This window comes from Cibotium barometz, chromosome 42, assembly GCF_041138505.1.
Source record: "Cibotium barometz isolate CiBa-2024 chromosome 42, ASM4113850v1, whole genome shotgun sequence".
Taxonomy (NCBI): Eukaryota; Viridiplantae; Streptophyta; class Polypodiopsida; order Cyatheales; family Cibotiaceae; genus Cibotium; species Cibotium barometz.
In genome coordinates this window covers 16,494,257-16,514,502 of record NC_141087.1, presented here as the reverse complement: position 1 = coordinate 16,514,502, position 20,246 = coordinate 16,494,257, and the positions used below count along the sequence as shown (strand labels likewise).

The 20,246-nt window shown below is 43.4% G+C and overlaps 1 protein-coding gene across 3 annotated transcripts in view; it reads right to left on the bottom strand.

Annotated features, from left to right (window-relative positions):
• LOC147614219 (RIBOSOMAL RNA PROCESSING 5) overlaps positions 1 to 19,217 on the bottom strand; it is a 69,533-nt gene extending 50,316 nt beyond the window's left edge. For all 3 annotated transcript variants that reach the window (XR_015263091.1, XM_086780763.1, XM_086780764.1), the window contains exons 1-23: positions 19,035 to 19,217; positions 18,679 to 18,857; positions 17,929 to 18,105; positions 15,447 to 15,626; positions 15,192 to 15,294; positions 14,009 to 14,124; positions 13,790 to 13,912; positions 13,603 to 13,674; positions 12,776 to 12,868; positions 12,569 to 12,682; positions 12,326 to 12,448; positions 12,024 to 12,209; positions 11,842 to 11,922; positions 11,615 to 11,751; positions 11,309 to 11,443; positions 10,996 to 11,168; positions 10,719 to 10,784; positions 10,536 to 10,639; positions 10,360 to 10,440; positions 10,074 to 10,148; positions 9,884 to 9,985; positions 9,594 to 9,762; positions 9,158 to 9,306 (exon numbers count right to left, since the gene is read on the bottom strand). Coding sequence is in view for 2 of the 3 variants with exons in the window: in XM_086780763.1 (XP_086636889.1) it covers positions 9,158 to 9,306; positions 9,594 to 9,762; positions 9,884 to 9,985; positions 10,074 to 10,148; positions 10,360 to 10,440; positions 10,536 to 10,639; positions 10,719 to 10,784; positions 10,996 to 11,168; positions 11,309 to 11,443; positions 11,615 to 11,751; positions 11,842 to 11,922; positions 12,024 to 12,209; positions 12,326 to 12,448; positions 12,569 to 12,682; positions 12,776 to 12,868; positions 13,603 to 13,674; positions 13,790 to 13,912; positions 14,009 to 14,124; positions 15,192 to 15,294; positions 15,447 to 15,626; positions 17,929 to 18,105; positions 18,679 to 18,857; positions 19,035 to 19,122 (2,826 nt within the window). In the remaining variant the exon portion in view is untranslated. The remainder of the gene's footprint in view (positions 1 to 9,157; positions 9,307 to 9,593; positions 9,763 to 9,883; positions 9,986 to 10,073; positions 10,149 to 10,359; positions 10,441 to 10,535; positions 10,640 to 10,718; positions 10,785 to 10,995; positions 11,169 to 11,308; positions 11,444 to 11,614; positions 11,752 to 11,841; positions 11,923 to 12,023; positions 12,210 to 12,325; positions 12,449 to 12,568; positions 12,683 to 12,775; positions 12,869 to 13,602; positions 13,675 to 13,789; positions 13,913 to 14,008; positions 14,125 to 15,191; positions 15,295 to 15,446; positions 15,627 to 17,928; positions 18,106 to 18,678; positions 18,858 to 19,034) is intronic.
• Between the last annotated feature and the right edge of the window lie 1,029 nt (positions 19,218 to 20,246).

The following is a 20,246-nucleotide window of genomic DNA, read 5'->3' as shown; positions in this document are numbered from 1 at the left end:
TGAGCAGGCTAGGTACATGTGGGTTAGACTGAGGGCAGAGACGGGCAGATATCTCTACATTGCTATATGCTATTTTGCTCCTAGTACATCAGTGTATGCATCACCTAGCGGGCAGTCGCCCTTTTCTATTTTGGATGATGACATTTGGGAGTTCTCCAGGGATGGTGACATCATTCTCTTGGGGGACTTCAATGCCAAGACCGCCCATAGCCAGACAGTATTTTATGATACCTCAGAGGAGATGTTGAGGGAGCTTGATGTTAGGGATATGGGCCTATCTAGACTCTCGCAGGATGAGGAACATACAGTCTATGGGCGGTATTTGCTAGACATGGGGACTAGTCGCACATGGATTGGCCATCCTGAATGGCCTACAGAGATTCCCGGCATCGGGCAGTTTCACTAGCTTTCCACATCGGCATGGTGCTAGTACAGTGGACTATGTTATGGCTCAGCCCAGTCTCATTCCCTCTTTTCAGGATTTTATGGTAGGCACTAGGCCGGTTGGAATAGCAGTGGATCATGCTATCTTGTCCTTCACTCTTACATTTCAGTTCAGCACCGCTCCATTGGGACAAGTCTCCACACACACTCGTTATACCTTTACGAGGGAGACTGACACCGTGTACACGGATGAGATATACAGACGCTTATGTGCCGAGGAGACGGGACGGCCATTAGATGAGCTCACTCAGATATTGATAGAGACGCTTCGTGCTGCAGCATCAGAGGCATATCCCCATAGTCAGCCTACACGGAGACGATCTGGGAACATGCCCCAGAACAGTTGGTATGATGAGGAGTGCAGAGAGATGAGGATCAGATTACAGAGAGAGGTGCTCATGGGTGTTACCACTCACAGACAGTCACGGATTACCTTCCGGCACCTAGTGCGACGGAAGAAGAGGGCTTATCTTGCTCAGTTAGAGAGGGATTTGTACCAGTTATTTATGAGTCAGGACTCAGGCGAGGCATGGAGACTATTCCATGAGCATTCACCATCACCAGCCATTACCTCCACAGAGATTTGGGGTGAGTATGCAGCATCCCTGTACATAGCACCAGGACAGCCGCCCTTGCCAGACCCATCGGAGCCATGCCCAGAGACCTGTGCTTTCTTTATTGCTGAGATGGTAAGGAAAGCTATTGACATGATGAGGACTGGGAGAGCATATGATCATGATGGTTTGGTAGCATACCACTTTATTCATGCCATAGATATGCTTGCAGAGCTTATTGCTATGATGTTTAACCGAGCCATGTGTGAGGGTTTTCCTGAGACTTGGAATATGTCCACGATTGTGCCTATCTTCAAGACAAGGGATCCCATGCTTCCTGGGAATTATCGTACCATCATGATTGGTCACACATTGGCTAGATTATATGCATCTATTCTTGAGCAGGAGTTGAGTAGATGGGCAGAGAGAGAGGGCATACGTGCATCAGGGCAGGCAGGGTTCAGGAGAGGTTTCTCCACTCTTGACCATATCTTGACACTCAGAGCTATTATTGAGGAGGGCAGATTATATGGCAGGAGGATTTATTGTTGCTTTGTGGATTTCCGCAAAGCTTTGGACACTGTACTGAGAGCCAGACTGATGCGTAGACTACAGGAGATGGGAGTGCCCACAGAGCTGATTTGGGGAATCATGGCTTTATACAGGACAGTTGTGGGGCAGGTACGTACTACTCAGGGTATATCTGAGATGGTTCACTCCACTATTGGGGTGAAACAGGGCTGCCCCCTTTCTCCCACCTTATTTGGGATGTATGTGGATAAGGTTTCGGACTATGTAGAGCGGGAGGGTGCAGAGGGGCACAGCTAGCAGGGACATGGATTCCGCTGTTATTGTATGCTGATGATATTGTGCTGATCTCAGATTCTCCAGAGGGGATGCAACGTCATTTGGATGCATTGCACACGTTTGCAGAGGACAATGGATTGTCTGTTATCCTTGGTAAAACCAAGGTGATGGTGTTTAACACCACAGCACAGTGGGTTAGGAGGTCAATACCCACCTTTACATATGGTCAGGAGACAGTGGAGTATACAGATGCATATACTTACCTTGGTGTGGTTTTTAGTGGCCCACTATTTTCCTTGAGGACAGCAACGGAGACCAGATTGACCAGAGCTTATGCAGCATTGGGGAGACTAGAGAGGATGTGTTCGCAGGTTCAGTTTCAGGAACCTCGAACAAAGCTCTGGCTCTTTGACACTTTGGTCACTTCAGCCATGCTGTATGGAGTGGAGATATGGGGACCCTCAGTGGATCACCACAGCCGAGCTGGTAGCACCGATGGATGGAGACGTATGGAGAGATCCTTGGTTTCTACGATTTCCCGGATGATTAGGGCCAAGGCCTCCGTACCACATGATATTATCTGTGCAGAGATGGCTACCCCCCCATTGGTAGTAGAGGCACTCACTCGATCAGTCTCCTTTATACATAGCACTTGGGCTCTCCCTAGAGACAGATATGCTCGCTTAGCCCTGGAGTCTTCACGACAGTTGGCATCACAGGGAGACGGATCATGTTGGTATGCACAGATGACAGCTTGGTTCCAGCTGCATGGCTTTAGTATGGACAGGCTACCTCCATTTCAGTACTCCCTGGATGCACCCTCCCTCTCTCTCACACGGGCAGAGATTACCAGACTTATCAGGCAGGACTTGACTCAGCTGGACACTAGGAGGACATGGATACAGCCGACACACGAGCTTGGTACGAAGATGGCTTTCTATAGAGATCATCTTCTCCAGCTCACGGAGGATGGGTTTGTGATTAGACCCAGCTACATGGATACTCATCTTTCTCATGGGGTACGGTGTGCTATTGGTCAGATGCGCACATCCTCACACCAGCTAGAGATTGAGACTGGCAGATTCAGAGGAGTACCAGCTGAGGCCAGGATTTGTCAGTTGTGCCCGATGGAGCCAGAGACAGAGTTACATTACATATGTCACTGTCTAGTATATTATGAGATACGAGGCCACTTTCACTGCCTGTTCAGAGAGGGCTTCGGACCACTTTCTAGAGTCATGACATACCAGGATCAGAGATGCCTCGGATTGTACTTGCTGGAGCTGCGTAGACATAGAGAGGGTCTCCTGAGAGGGAGGGGATCAGAGAGGGAGAGACACCTACAGAGGCAGATTACAGACTTCTTTCGACCAGAGATTGAGCAGTCAGGCCAGCAGGCATTGCAGCTAGCCCCAGAGTACAGCCGCACCAGAGGTACACTGATTGATCGGGCTATAGAGCTGGGGCGGTCCAGGTGCCCCAAGATGAGAGGCCCATCTCGACACCGGCGGAGACTACAATAGAGGATCAGGACCATACTAGCACGGCATGCGAGACGTCCAGCCAGAGTACTCACCATGGAGGACATTGAGGATATCCGCCATCGACCGATGAGAGACATCTTTGGATAGTGATGTGTATGATGCTTACCTTTGTTGCTGGAGTTTTCCTCCCAGATGTTATCCATTAGGAGCTCCTAGTACCGTACTTTTCCTCACCGTACTTTTCCTCATAGTTGTTTCAGTTTCAGTTAGTTGTTTAGTTGTTTTTAGCTTTCCTTACACAGACATTGTATCAGATCCACCAATTGTTGTAACCTTTTTGGTCTCATAGGGCATTTTGGCCTTCTGAAGACGTTAATATATCATTTCATTTCATTTCATCTCTCTCTCTCTCTCTCATTTCTACGTTTTTCTGTTGTGAACTTGCTCTAGGTGTTTTCAGATCTTGTCTTCATCTCCGTTGCATATTCTAACATGGTATCAGAGCTCTAGGCTCTTGGAAGATCGGCCGCGAGGACCTGTAATGATTGTGGCGAGAAAGGCCACTATTGGAGGAAGTGTCCCAAGAGGACTGGGAAGAGTGCTGATTCTTCAGCTTCAGCTGCAAAGACTCCAACCTTTGTGCACTTAGAGATGTTGGACACGGATGCTTCATCTTCTTCGAGCGAGGAGGCAGTTGGCTTCACGGCAAAGGATACTCGGGTCCACCATACCGATACACAGTGAGGGCCAAATGGAGATCATTCCCGATGGCAGAGGGGGGAAGCATTCCTCTCGCGGTCTTTACGTCCCAGCACTTGGTTTTCATCTGTTGTCAGAGCATGAGGTGTGCAAGACTGGCTTCCGGGTGGAGTTTGAGCATTCTGTTGCTCTACGGGACCGCGAGACTGGCCAAGTTGTTTGGGAAGGCGGCGTGGAGAATGGTATATATAAACCCTCCGCACTCTCCTCTTTCAAAGGTTCTCAAGTTGGTGACTTGTGGCACTTTCGGTTTGGCCACTTGATTGTGGATGCGCTGCGGCGAGCTTTCTGAGACCAGATGGTGGTTGGCTTGCCAGATGTTGGCAACAGGCAAGGACGTTGCAGTTCTTGCATTCGTGGTAAGCAGCACAAGGAATCTTTTCCGAAGCAGGCTTCCAGGCGGGCTTCGAAACCATTGGAGTTGGTACACACTAACTTGTGTGGACCCATGCAGACAGCATCTTTGGGAGGTTCTTTGTACTTCATGCTGCTTGTTGATGATTGTTCCAGATTCACGTGGGTTTATTTCCATTCACAGAAGGACCAAGCTTTTGCTCAGTTCAAGGAGTGGCATATGATGGTGGAGAAAGAGTCTAGCTTGCAGGTGAAGACTCTTTGGGCTGACAAAGGAGGTGAATTTTCTTCTAATGCTTTCGTGAGATTTTGTGCAGAACATGGCATCAAGAGGGAGCTGGCCAATACAGGTTCGCCGTCAGAGAATGGAGTAGTTGAATGAAAGAACAGGACTGTGGTGGAGATGGCGAGGACGATGCTGGAGCATCGTGATCTTCCTCGTCCACTTTGGGGAGGGACTGTAGATATGGTTGTCCATATCCTCAACCGTTCTCCAACGTCTTCAATACCGAACATGACTCCCTTTGTGTCACGATTGTGACTAAAACTCTTAATCTCTCCTTAATTACTCCTTAATCCCTTGTTAACTGAAAGGACACCTGTGAAGGGTCACACCCTTACACATGGGTCACTCTCAAAGGACATGTCTATTCATTAAAAGACACACCCCTAAGTCCAAAGGACATAGCCGTTGACTCAAGAGCCACACCCCTTCCCAGGGATGTGTCTCTTCACTTATACCCTTTTGGCCTCTATTTAAGAAAGGCCCCTGTCTCAATGCAAATAACTCAATCTTTCTATCAGCATTTGTCTTATGTTTATTAATTAAGTCTTGAAGCCTTATATAAGGCATCCTCTCTCCAATGTCCATGATGAACAAGAACGAGACATAGTGGGCGAGGCTGGAGTTATGGTTCCAGAACGGATCCTCTTGCATCATTTCAAGTATGACTGAAACTCGTTGAGGTTGCGTAACAAGCTTATCACTGCTAAAACCACATTAATCCACTTTTAACCATGGCTGAAAATTGAAGTAAAACTTGTGAATTTTCAGCCAACAATACTTGAGCCAAATAGATGGAAGAATAAATGAGAGAGAGAGAGAGAGAGAGAGAGAGAGAGAGAGAGACGACACAGCATAGACCCGGAATGGCCAGGCCCCTTTACAAGAATATGAATTATTCCTCCGGAATTTTACAAGTGTATGGGCTGATTTGAATCAGCATGGTACCGCCATCAAACAAGATAGAAAACAAAGCCTTTGAAATCTCCTAGTTTGTATGTGGTGGCCTACCACACACACACAAGTGTTGGAGAAACTCACCCGTCTGTGTGCCACCCCAATGGCCTACCAATGGGTCACACAACCGGTTCTCTTGTGGCAAGGATGCTCACAAGAGTGAAGTCCTTTGATGAAGAAAATCAGCAAGCTCGTCTTCAACTCTTCAAAGCCTCTTCTTGAGTAGCACCTCCGTCTTCACATAATAGCCTTCTCTTGAAAAATGGTTCTCTACACTTGGTAGAGAAAAAGCTAGTCTTCTTGCCTTCTTGCTCTCAAAAATGCACAAGTTTACATGAACTCTCCTCTTCCGAAATGAAGGGAATCACCTCCTTTTATAGGTGAATTCCTTTCTAAAAAGCTTTCTTAGTTCAAAATAGAAAAAGATTACACATGTTAGGTTACATGAGAAACTTTTACACATGTTTAGTTTTGCATGGAAACTTTCCTTTGTCAACAAATAGAAAGAGTTAGTTCTCTTTCCCTCTTTGGAAAATAGAAAGAGATGCTTATAACTCAAGTTCTAAAATGAATTTGCATGTGCAACTGAAGAGACGGTTACTGAGATGACTTGGGCGTGTCGCCACGTGACCTCAAAAAAAAATTAATCTTTTTTAAAAAAAAGATAAAATTAAAATTAATTTTTTTTAAAAGAAAAATAAAATTAAAAAAAAGTACTCTTTTTCTTTAATTTGCCCGGGGGATTTTTGACTACTCTGATTCCGATTCCAGCCTTTGTTTTCCCAAAAGATGAAGGGAAAGGCCTCAAAATTGACCTCTAACTTAAAAGGAACATATCTTGTAAAACTATCAAAATTGAAAGTAGTTTAAGTAAGAAACATAGTTAACCTCCTGCAAAATACAAGTCGCTAGATCAGCAACCAGTATTATGCACAAGTTCGATGCTTTAAGATGAATGTCTAAATGTTCAAGCATTCTCAAAATCAGCACCCGATGCAAGATCTTCAAACAGCTTATTGTGCATGTGCCTAAGATGAGTACCATCCGTTCCATACACTTGTATCCATCTATACGCTCTCCCATAATGGTAAGAGTGCATAGTCCATCATGCTTATGAAGCATGTCCAATCATACTTCCCCACTTCGGGATGGAAGCATGTCCATTCATGCATGCAATATTATGCTCTCCTATTTCGGAATAGAAGCATGTCCAATCATGGTTCCTTGGAAAAGAACACATGTCCAATCATGAAGTCTGTCATGCTAGGTCAAACAACATGTCCAAGTTTTATTAACTTCTTCAAACGAAATAAAAGACATCTTCTCACAAAGTTTCAAGCCCAAGGCACACATGAAGCGGTGTGGCTTGACAAGAATTTCTCCGAGCATTATTAACGAACCAATTGGAGGCTTTGCAGCTTCCGTTAAGCATAGTCACATGGGACGTGAAATGGGGACGGGGAACGGGGACGGAAAAGATTGAGAATGCCCATTCCCTGTGACTATAGGGTGACATGGGACGGGAATGGGAACGAAAAGATGCTACCATCCCCAACATTCCTAAGTCTGAAAATGCCCATTCCCAGGCAAAAGGATCAAGTTAAGCAAAAGGGGATGTCAAGAATTTCTTCAAAGATTATCTGGCATTATTCAGAAAAATAGTAAGCGACAAAGATTCTAAGTTCACATCAAGGTTCTGGACTGCATTCTTCGAAGCAGTAGAAACTTCCTTAGATCTCAACTAGCGACAATCTGGTGGTCAAAGGGGGAGACTGGCTCACCAAAGTTGTCCGGGGTGGTGGTCTGTGGAGGGGTCTTCTTAGGGCATGCCTTAGAAGTTAGAAGTATGTCCTTTTGTATGACAAAAGAAATATCACCCCTCCTTATATTGTTCGTGCTATTCGGGCTTGAGCTTACCACCTGTCTTGCCGGCCAGAGCCTTCTAGTTTGGAGTAAGGGGAGGTCCATTGTTCGAGTTCTCGAAGCCAGGGACTCTCGGGGTAGACCCTGGTCCCTAACTAGGTTTGGTTCTGGCCCTTGCCATTGGCAATGGGTGCCTTGGCTACTCCAGGGTGGAAGGTCTTCGATTTTCCATTATTGTATTTCATCTCGGCACTTTGCACAAGCGACCTAACCAAGACCATGTACGGGACTTGCATACCTAACCAAGACCATGGGACTTGCACACCTAGCCAAGACCATGTACGGGACTTGTATACCTGACCCTAGATGCGTAGAGTGGAGCCCTCACTGACTCATCCCGGACTGGGGCTCACAAGGGACCAGTTACCACTCCAGGTCCTATACCTACCGTACAGATATGTCCATGTGCCATCCAAGTGCAAGATACACATGACATGGTGCTAGAGGGTAGGCTGCTTGGCTGCAACGTATCTGTTTGCCCAAGCAAGCCTAGATGGTGATCATTGTGGTTGCCTTGTGGGTCCCAAAAAAAGAATGTAATGGAGGTCCAAGGTGTGTCCTGCTGATCATGCCTCCCTGGGTGCTGCCTCATTAAAGTCTCTCAATGACAGTGAAGCTCCATCATGTACAAGCCCCAACATATCTAATCTCTATAATGTATCACCCATGAGAAGGGGCCAAAACCATCTCGGAAGAAAGAAATCTCCCAGGTATCTCATAGTAGACTGGGCATCTTTATGTGCGATGCTCCTCCATCTCTATCAATCCAGTCCTGCACACATGCCTCCAGTAGAATGCCCTCAACTCTCCCAAACTCAATCCGAAAAAAAACAGTGGGCGGATACCATCACCTATCCTCACCAAATGTGACATGTTCCTGTGGAGATATTCTGGCGTCTCAATGAAACCCCCAGGAAGTCCTCTCTATAGAACTGGAGCTTAATGGGAAGCCCTTGTTGGGACACCCATGTCCAACTCGTGTGAAGCTGAGTCAAGTCCAGGTGGATGATGATGTTGATTGGGGAATCCAGACAGTACACCAGAGAAGATGGCAGGCAGCAAGGCAGAAGTGCCAAAGAGCAATAGGACAGACTGCGCACTCTCTTTCCACATATACTGCCCTGCATCCATGTCCGCACCTCCTTAGCCCCCCAGCTTAACTCACTGCTTCCTGCATGGCCTCCAAGCTGTCCTTGCCTCCATTTCATTGCCTATGCTCGGATAGGGGAAGGACAGGAAGACAGATGCACAAGCTGAACCATATTGCTACTTCACCTGTCCGCAGCAGGTCGCTGGGCAGCAGCACAGTGAAAACAGCATGGGCTCAGGCTCACCAGATTGTTCAATGGCGAATGCCTGAATCAGCCAATTTTAGCAAAGGTTTATCAAGTACAAACAAAGTTCTCAGATTCACTTGTTCCATGTGGAACATGCTCAGCCATCACTTTTGGGGTTAGCCATTGGTGCCATTGTTGTGTAACTGAGTTTGATTCACAAATTAGTTCAATGGCACATCATTCCAATAAGTCATCAGTAAGTGTAGTACAATAAGTAAATATAGAGAATAGAAACGCCAAAGTCTACGAAAGTACCTTGCGGCCAGCTTTCTTTAATTGAGGCTTTGAGAGGGCTCCACATTCAACAAGATCAGGACGTAGTGTCAGGTCTACAATCCCATCACTCTTAACAACATCCAGTATTCTGGCAGTTACATGTTTTCCCACTTCAACTTGTGAGCCCACTGAAAACATAAAGAAGGCAAAGCATGTTACACAGAATGCTATCAGGTCAAAAGCGCAGTCTAATATAGCTACCACAAAATTTTTGCAAAAGTACAGTGAAGTTTTCTGCGGCAGGCATGTTGACATACAAGAGTCGTGTCATGAAAACCCCAGTGCTATATAGGGCCTCAGATTCAGTTAGCCTCTGTAATATGTAGAGCTTCAGAAGCTCCAGCCTACCTTACCTTTTTCAAACCTGATAACAACTCTTCAGATTGTGGACAAAAAGATGATGAAGGCAGCTTACATTGGTGATGTGTCACAAATCCAACCACATCTTTGTGATCTTGTAGATTAACAATAACGCCATAATCTTTTATATCCTGTATCTCCCCTTCTACACATTTTCCCACGTCCATACTTTCTCCCCAATCGAGATCAGCACCATCTGAATTTTTGGCTTGCAGCTCAGCAATCTGCTTCCAATCAAGTAAACAGTTAGGGTTTACATCATTTCCTTCATCCTTCGAAAATGTTAGATACGGAAACACAACAATAGAAGCACACGTGCATCTTTTTAAGAAAAGCATGCATTACCTTTTCCTCCTCAAGAAAATACCCCTGCAACAAACACACGTCTGTTGAAAAGCACTGTGATTGCTTCAGAGATACTGTGAACCTTCCAGACACTAAGTTCACCTGGTAAATCAAAGAACAAACATCTCTTGAATGCCACAGAATAAGACAACTTAGCTGAAGTTTCAAAAGGTAGCTGCAGATCACTGACCTCTAGAACCTGGGCTCGCACTGACTGCCCTATTGAAAAATGCTGGGATGGGTCGTGTACAAAGCCATCCAACAACTTTCACAAAAAGTTTAAGAGAGAGGACATCAGTGAAATAAACAATTGCTTCCAGTCCTGACACTCTAGAGCTTGATCACTACTCAATCTTCTATGTTGAACTCATAGTCAAACCATCCTATATAGTCCCAAATCCTGCTGATATGACAGCTCAAGAACTTATTCTAAGCACAACACTACGGTTTTTTTATTGAGTCAACAGCTTAGTCACCTGTGGGATACTGGCAAGTCCAGTGAGCCCACCCAAAAAACGAACAAAACAACCTCCTCCTGTGATGCTTGCTATGTATCCCTGCAATAAAGTTTATCCGTATCATACATTAAGCATGAAGTAACACATTTTCAGCTTGAAACAAAGCAACTACATGCATCTGCTCATAAACTTACCGGGATGACTTCCTGAGCATTCAACTGGGAGATGTCAGAAGGAACAGACTTGGCTGACAAGAACGAGAACTTCGATGTGACGACTAGCTTCTGTTCATCACGTTCTGTGATGGCAAACTCGTTATAACGCATCGACTACTTAAGCCCAACACAATCTTGAAGCCACAGATATCCATAACTCACCTAGAACTAGCAGCCGTTCAAATTTATAGCCAGGGAAAAGCACAGACTTTAGATGCTCAACATGTCCTGCAACAAGACCAGATGTACATTACCAGCCACCCTGATTCCATCCTAGACAAACTTCATCTCACCCTTCCTCTTAGGGCATAAGCACAAACAATCACTGTATTCCTCAAGCCTGGACTATCTGACAAAAGTTGAGCTTTCACGAAACTACACGGACCCCACCCTTTTCTTCGGAAAAGAGTATAAGAAGGGTTACTGTACTCTCACGAACCTGGGCTATCTGACAAAAGCTCCACTTTCATGAAAGCCCTGGCCACGCCATGAGATAGGGGGACATCCAAAGTTATCAATGTGTCTGATATATGTGCAACAAGACCCCAAACTTCATCTCCTACAGAGACCGTCTTCACAGTGCTGTTTTTGGATGGCTGTATTTCAGGAAACCTTTAGGATGAAGAGCACAAATTGTAAGGAGTTCATCCCTTGGGGTATGGACACAAGAAGGTAGTGTCATTTATTGTAATTAAGACTGTCAAAACAAAAACAAAAACAAAAAGTGGGTATTAACACCAATAAAATTGGACCTGTTCGGAGATAAGATAAAGCTGAGAGACAGCCTTCGAGCTGCAGGATCTGCTCTGAGGACCCTGCATTTTACAACTTGCCCATTTTGAAATGCAGACTCGGGTTTAACACCAGGATCAAGGCCCAGCTCCGTTCTGTAAGACAAAATCAAGACCACCAAGAATCTGAGAAAAATCAAATAAAGAAACATTTTTCTTGGATCATGCAAGCTAGACGAAAAAGCGCAAAAAGGAGCACAAATAGACAGACACAAAAATGGCTTGTGAAGCTTTATTTTATCCTGGCTCCAGAGATTTCATATTTACCTGTGAGCAAGACCTTTGACGTTGTTGTAAAAGCAGACAAAACATCCATAGTCTTCAATGCCCGAAATCCATCCATGTGTTATAAGGCCTTCAACAGCCTCCTCATAGGTAATCACAGGCTTCAACTTAGAAGAGAGCTGTCATGCACCCATCAAGTTAGCACACTAGATTAAGTCTGTCTTGAACAGGCTATGTAAGTTGTGCATTGAAAAGCACTTAAAAACAACCATAGTCTTCTTGTGTGTCACAGTGATCTTCTTCGCATCTGCATCACAGGCTAGCACTTTGAACTTCATCTTTGCTCCAACCTGATTGTATTCAGAGTGATTTGCACACCACTGTAAGCCAAAAGCATATGATTCATGATGAACACATGTGCAAAGAGTAAGCTTTCTGGGCGTTTCTTTACCTTAAACTTGGCACTTGGTTTTGTCCGTTGAAACTCAGACATGTGCTGCAGTGGACATAAAGCCTTTACACCATCCGAAAGTTTTACAAATGCACCAAAGAGCTCCACACTGGTAATCTCACCCTGAACAGTCATTCCCGGCTGAACATCCACACAGCTCAAAAGACGCTGCTTGACTTTAGAATCCTGAAAACACATTTCTTTGTGAATTTCAAGAGTATGTGTGCCTTCTCAGGGCCAGAATCTATCAAGCTATCCAATAAATAATTCTACATGGTGGTGCATGCAATTAGGATACTCACTTTCAAAGTAACCACTGCTAACCCATCCATCAGTCTCTTTCCAATTACCCTTCCCTTGACCACTTTCCCCTCTTTGAACTTTTCCTGCAACCTTTCTATGTAGTCATCTGATGCATCTGATATCTGTGAACATCCAAAAGCATACAATATCAAAACCGTGCAAAAACCAGTCATGGGTTCACCAAGAACAGCACCGCAATTAAACATTGTTACCAACATGAAACATGACTACTTTAATCTTACATGTACATAACCCGCTAGTGAAGCTTCTTTTGAGGGGAGCTCCAAGAGAAGACCAATAGTAGAATCCACCCTACGAACAATTGCCTTTTCATAAACTTCACCTATGTTCACATCCTGTAAACAGTGGCTTCCTCTTTAACCCATTTCTGATCCAAACCTCTTCAAAAACACATCACAAAAGATCATGGTGGTTGCATTACTACTTACAATGGTAGGAGACTTGTTCTGAATGAGATGTGTGTTTAATGTCAAACCAATTGATTTAGTCATGTTATCCACGTACAGAATCCTTGCCTTCAACTGTGGATAGATGAATAGCTTAGTTAGTAAAGTTACACATTTATACCCTCAATGGACCTGCCTTTGATTTTAAAAAATGTAAATTTAGAGAAAAATATCAACGATTAAAATGAAATTCATATCAAGATAACTTTTTATTTCTATTTTTTTTCCCTTGAGCAGATCCTTCGATAGTAGCAGTTTTCCTCTGCACCTAGGCACCAAGCGCCTGCCCATAGGCAATGTTTATGCCGAGGCCAAGGCCACGCACCAAGGGGTGCACCAAGAGAATTCAAATTTATGACCCCCACATCAAGAGTCACTAACCCACACCGCTGCACTGCTACCCCGTTGGCAACATTTTAATAACTTAGTAGTACATATACTAATAATTCACTTATTAGCTCACATATACTCATCAAAATAATAATAATAATAATAGAGTAAATTTGTTCTGTTATTTGTTTTACTAAAGAGACAGTATTCAAATATAGAGTAATCCATATTATAAATACCCTTTTTGTTATTTTTTACGTGGATGTTTCATTTTAATTGTGTGCGCATGCGTGCAGACACATGAGAGAGAGGGAGAGAGAGAAAGAGAGAGAGAGAGAGTCGTATTAATGTCTTCAAAAGACCCCAACAGTCTATGAGACCAAAAAGTAGTACAATGAATCCATGAGAATACTGAGTCGTGAGAAAAAACTGACAAAAAAAAGACAGAGAGAGGGGGAGAGAGAGAGAGAGAGATGTACACGCTGATTTTCAGAATAATTTTTTTGCCAGTTGGAGTGAGGCAATGGATCCTCAAGATGAAAGATATTCACCTGCATAAAGTAAGTACCCATATCACTTGACGGCATACACACTACCTGTGATCGTGATGATTGCATTCAGGCAGTTGTATGCATAGCTGCAACAGGCACTCTAGAAAGTACTTACCATTCCCGTAAAATATGTCAAGAAAGAAAGTAATAGCCCATTCTTTAAGACTGCTCGAACTCTGGCATTCACTAAGGTGCCTGGAACTAGAAGCTCCATAGTCAAGCCTTCAAGCTCCTTGGTCTGATTTGAAAATAACAAACAAAAAGATGCTTTAACAATCAGGCATGCACGTGCAACATGATAAATGTGAACCACATCAGGAGCTGATGTGCATACCACATTAGAAGCCACTAGATCAAGATCAGCCTTCAACATCACCATGCCACGCTTCTTGTCAATCGAATGAATCAAACCTTGCACCAATTGGCCTTTCCTTAACCTTGGAAGGCCACCTAATGGTCATAGTATCAATGTGCTTAGTCAGAACATGGTTCCTTTTAGTATTTTGTGAGTAACAACCTATAAGTCATGACAGATCAAAAAACTTTGGACAGAACCAAATTGTCCTTGGTTCTTATCTTTTTTTGAAAGCCAGCCGTCTTACAATTGCATCATAATATTCACACAAATAAGAATTTCATATGGTTGAGCAATAAATCACTAAATTAAACTAACCACTGATTTCTCGAATTCAATATGTTTTTTATAACTCTCACTATTTTTTACTGGGCAGAAGTTACTTTGAGCACCATCTTCCCACAGGTATGTGTGCGCGCGTGTGTGCGCATGTGTGTGTGAGAGCATGTGTGTGTGCAAGCGTGCATGTATAGAAGAAGAAAGAAAGAATCTACGAAAAACCAAAGGGTCTCTGAGACCAAGAGTGTTACACTATATCCATGAAGTGACAGAATCGTGGAAAAACATAAAAAGAAACTAGAACTCAAAAGGGAAAAATATAGCCCTATGAATGTCAACAATACATTTATAGAATGTGATGGGGTCAAAGTGGATAGCAAAATTAATCGTGACCTGGATGTATGCTTTCTAGGGTTACTGCCAAGTAGATGTATGTGGCTTCTGAGAGGGGGGAAGAGGAGACTCAAACCTATTAGGAGAAATCTGAGAACTCTTGATCACTGTGGTTCGACTCTCTTAAGTTTTTAGGGTTATGATGTCACAAAATTCCTCATTGCTTCTGTTTTCTACTCTTCATAGAGAGAGAGAGAGAGAGAGAGAGAGAGAGAGAGAGCATCAAAGTTCACATACAAAAAGCTTAATGAGTCAAATACGACACCAAACAGCTTACACCAAGCAACGCCTCATGAAAATCCTGCAACAAGCATGAAGTCCTCTCTCTCATTGCCCAAGTGCAGAATGCCTATAAGACCTTATTTACACCACATTTAGTCGTACAAAACTTACCCTTGACCTAGGGCCTGTCTCAGCTCTCTTTAAACATAACTTTGAGTGCAGCCCCTGAAGGAGCAGTGTAATAAGGTAAAGGGCATAGTGAACCAACCTGCCTCATGAGCCGAATAAAGCAAAAATCCCATAATCCCAGGAACACCAAATGATAGAAGATAGCCATGATCTTCTATGCTAGTAACAAAAGCTTGAACCACCTACACATTAATGAGCATATCTTTAAAAGCACAAAAAATAAGTTCCGCTTATTGATTTTCAAGCATGCCACATCAAAACAAATTTTCCTCCACCTTTTCGTAAGAGCATGTCCATCTATAGAGCTTATTATTTGAGTAATTATGAGCCTTACCAAACCTTCATGCATGGCATCAATTGTCAAACCATTGTGCAAAGAGCTAAGCCTTAAAGACAAGCCGATTCGTTTGCTTTTCTTCTTGTTCTTCGACTTGGAATTGTCAAGCTTAGTCACCACACATGACACTAGCTGTCTCTCGGAGAATAACTCATTCAATGGGACATTGTATTTTCCCTGCACCACCAATTCCATCATTCAGCAAAAAGAGAGACCTTCTCACTGTTAGCCATATAATTCGGCATTCTCATAACACAAATACCACCATATGAACATATGAATATAGGTAAATCCCGATGACATCGAACTCACTGCACAAAACCTTAGAAGCATTGAACCGAGGGAAGAGACCGAGGAAAATGCCATCTATATATGAGCTCCATAGAGAGCTAGAGGAGATAGATATGCGCGCCACCCATACTCGAGGTTGTGAGTGCCTTGCTACTAGTGGTTCCCATTCCACCACCATGAGCAAAGGAGGCATTGGTGTGGCAAGTCGAGGCTGAAAGATTAGACGGGAGGTGTCATGTGCATCATAGATGGCATGGACATTCTCAGGGCTAGATCCAGAAGAGGCAGCCAGATAAAGAGTAGAACCAAGATGAAAGAGTGCAGAGCACTTGCGGCAGTGTAGACTGGAGACCGGCGTGGAGAACAAGCTGAAGATCAGAAGTGTGTCGGCTGCAGGATATTGGTGCTGCAGAAAGGACTGTCGTCTGCTCATGGAGGTGGTCGGCTGAACCAGCAAACAGGGGCAGCATCAGGCGCATCAAGATCCAGGAGGAGGACCAAGTCGGCTGAGTTAAATATCATTTAATGCATTCAGAACTGGCCGACCAGCAGTCGGCCAGCTCCTACATTGTCCAAGGGACCTATAAATAGGCCCACTTGCTCATTGTTTCAATCATTCTCTCCCACTAGGGGATTGGATCATTAGAGGTCCCATAGGGGACAGATTTAGGTGTCATCACCTTTTATGTAAGGCAGCCCATGGCTGCAGATTCAGATACCTTTTGTATCATAGAAATATACTGAATTTCCAGCACTTCTCTCACTCTCTACTCTCTCTCTATATCTGCATTTTTGCATCAGATGGTTTCCAAGAGTGTTTAGGGCTGAAAGAAGACTCCCAGAGCTTCCGCGCGTTACATTGGTATCAGAGCATCAGGCTCAGCAAGGCTAAACGCTGATTCAGTCCCATATGATGGTGTACAGGTCCAAGGTACACGAAAGTACACGGATTCAAAGCCCAAGGCAAGAACACAGATCGGGAAGAACTCCCAGGAGGTTTGTTGGTGGTGTTCCACAGTGCCAGAGGGGGGAGATGAGGAGTTCCTAGATCTATGGTGGTGGAGTAAAGCAATGGTGCATAGGGGGCCGGGGCCACGAATCAAGTGTGGTGCATGTGAATGGTGGACTCACCACCATGAAGGATCATGATCTCTTTGCATGCAAAATGCTCATGACTTTCATGGGGAGTAAACCAACTTTCGCATGCATAGTCTTTTGGAGGGAAAAATACAGAGCACGCATAAAGGAGTGGAGTGGCTCGAGGGTTTTCTTGCTTGATGGACAGAGTGGAAAAGCTCATATTTATTGTTGGTTCTTCTTTAGAAAAAAGCTTGAATGGAAGCAAAGTATGGAGGAGGGAAGCCCCATTGTTTTATGAGGTGGTCGTGTGTGTGTGTGTGTGTGTGTGTGTGTGTGTGTGTGTGTGTGTGTGTGAGAGAGAGAGAGAGAGAGAGAGAGAGAGAATGGTGATTAACGAGCTCTTATTGTTGCATGGGGAATAGGTTGTATTGAGCAAAGAGAGCAAGAGAAGGAAAGCTTTGATGTTGTATGTTTTATTTCTAGAGCTTGTTACCCATTGATCCTAGGAGAGGAGGGCATGACACATTCAGGAAGGCTTGGACGGACCTTGACTTCTTCTTTTGATAACATATACGTTAAGGAGGCTTCAAGGCCAATAGCGGGCGTCTTTCGGCTCATAGCTGCAAGCTTGATCATGGACAATCGGGAAGCCACACATTTATTGGCTGGCCTAGGTGAACACACACACACAAATATGTGTGTGTGTGTGTGTGTGTGTGTGTGTGTGTGTGTGTAAATATATGAACACACACACATAGATATTTGTATATTTGTATATACATACATACATACATATGTGTGTGTGTGTGTGTGTGTGTGTGTGTGTGTGTGTGTACACATACACATATATTTATATATACATTTGATTACTAAATGTTTGCAAGGGATGCATTGCTCTCTCACGATCACAAAAGACCAACCTGATATAATTCTAATGGAGTGATGTGCCATGTTGTAGTCTCTAATGTATGCAAAAGTCCATGCAATCAAGATCACACATGTTCAATGAAGTCATGTCACATGACAATGTACATATTGTATACATGAGAAAGTTTGGAAATTCAAAAAAATGCTTTGAATGCATTAAAATCCAAAGAGTGTGGACTACCTCTTCTTCTGTAGATACTTCCTCGTCCGCAGCCTCGTTGGCATGTGTGCTAGAGAGCAAATCCGAAGCCTCTTCTGCTTTGACAAAACCACGTAATCCTCCAGGAAGACTGATGACCATGTCTCTCCTTCCAATCTCTAAGATAACCCCCCAAAGCTTCATTCCAATAGACAAACTCTACAAAAAGAAAAGCAAAAAAAAAAATGCTTGTGCGAATCTATAAAAGGAGATTATCCCCTCCCTTCCTTACACACACGCGCGCGCGCGCACAAACAAGAAAGGAAGTCTTAAATTTGAGCCTTCTCATTCACATGATAGTTAGGTTTAGCAAATTCAAAAGCATGCCTTTCACCTGCATGAGAAGAAAAGAAATAATGTTTTCATTTAACCTTTGGATTCACAGAGATTAATCAACAGAAAATAATAAGAAACGAAATAGAGTGATAATCAGATGCAAATTACTGGGATATTTTACAATTGATGACAAAAATTAATAGGATATTTTCTTATATTAGAAAATATGAGATACTTCCAAATTAACGGGATATTTTCCAATATTAGAAAATATGAGATACTTCCAAAATAGGAAATTAATATGATATTTCCGGGAAAAAAATTTATCGGAAACAAGGTAGAGAGAAAAATGCGTGGCACCAAAATGTTTTTTTTTTTTTTGAACAGTACACAAATATTAACCTCTCTAATAATAAATTAGAGACGTTAATTTATTATTAGAAATTGAAAAAAGACCTTGAAACGCAGGAGATCAGCAGATTTGGGGACTTTGCCGATGAAGGCTCTGTCCTGGTCATCGTTGATTCCCGTCTTCTTCTGCTTTTTTCGTCTGGTTATACCTTCATTTTCGAATTCGGCCTCGGCCTGCGCCCTCGCCTCGTGCACCTCTGCGGGGGTGAGGGCAGGGACACCGCCTGAACACACACGTGCGTGCGCACACACATTTTGAGGCTATTTTCTCTCTCTCTCTCTCTCTCTCTCTCTCTCTCTCTCTCTCTCTCTCTCATTAAACAACATTTAAACACAGAAAGAGCTTCCATCGCTGGCGAAGAAAAATTGCCTGTTGTTGAGGAAGAAGAAAGCAGACACACCTCTTGGGAAATCGGGTTCTTCGTCTTGGAAGCTCGCAGCTGCTGAGACTTGCTTGGTCGTTGCCTGTGTAGCCTTCCTCTTTGCCATGGTTTTTGAAGCAGCAGGAAGTGTCGAGGGTTTGCTTATCAGGGTTTTTGAGTCCGTCTGGAATAATGATTTTTTTATTTTCTATTTTTTGGCTTGGCTGGAAATTGGCAAATTGGCAAATATAACAAAGAGTAAGAAAAAAAACTGGCATTTTTTTTTTAAATAGTCTCTTTCAGTTTTACCTTTTTTTTATACTATACTACAATGGAGGAGTTTTTGCCAATATCTTTACATGTAAATACGGAGATAGAGACAGAGAAAGAGAAAATTTGCAAATAAAGAGAAAATTTGCAGATACAAATAGCAAAATTATAAACCCAAACCTAACTTTTTAATAATAAATTTAAGGACATGTCTTCTACAACAAAATTACGAAGAGGAAACAAACTTGCAAATACATATGAGAAATTTTCACGAGCGAGGACCCCTCTCAAAATTTGTAGCCAAAGGTTGTGACCCGAGCTTCTTGTTTGGCCCGTTCCCCTATACATTCTCTATCCTAATGTTATCCAATAATTTCTTTAGGACACCTCTTAAAATTCGTAGCCAAAGGTATCCTTCACTAGAGCTTCACCCAAAGATATGATTGTTTAATGCCCTTTTTCCCAAAGTTAATAGTGCTATCGTTGCGATCCTCCCTTGTTGTTGGGCACCTTTTGGGAGAACCCCTCTCAAAAAATTTCGGGAAGACCCCTCAAAATTTGTATGTGGAAGGTACCTATGTGGTATGGGACACTTAGATCCCTTTTACATGCGTTCATTTGTTTGGTTTTATTTTTAGAAATTGTTTGATGTGATGATTTTGTCCTCCACTTGTACCATGAAGCCATCCACTCATTGATTACGCAACTGAGGACAGTTGATTCCCAACAGGGAGGACTGTTATGACCCATGTTATTTGAATGATAATCATGGTCATTTAATATTTGATTTATATTTTTTATGATGCCTATTTCTCATCATGAACACGTTAGGATTGATTGATGTGATGTCAATTGATTGTTACTACTGACGTGGTTTACGTTTATGAGTTTAGGTGATGAGGTGTGCAAGGGTACCGATTTAGGTGTTGCACAGTGCGAGGGTACCGATTTAGGTGTCGCACGGATGGTGGACTGAGTCAT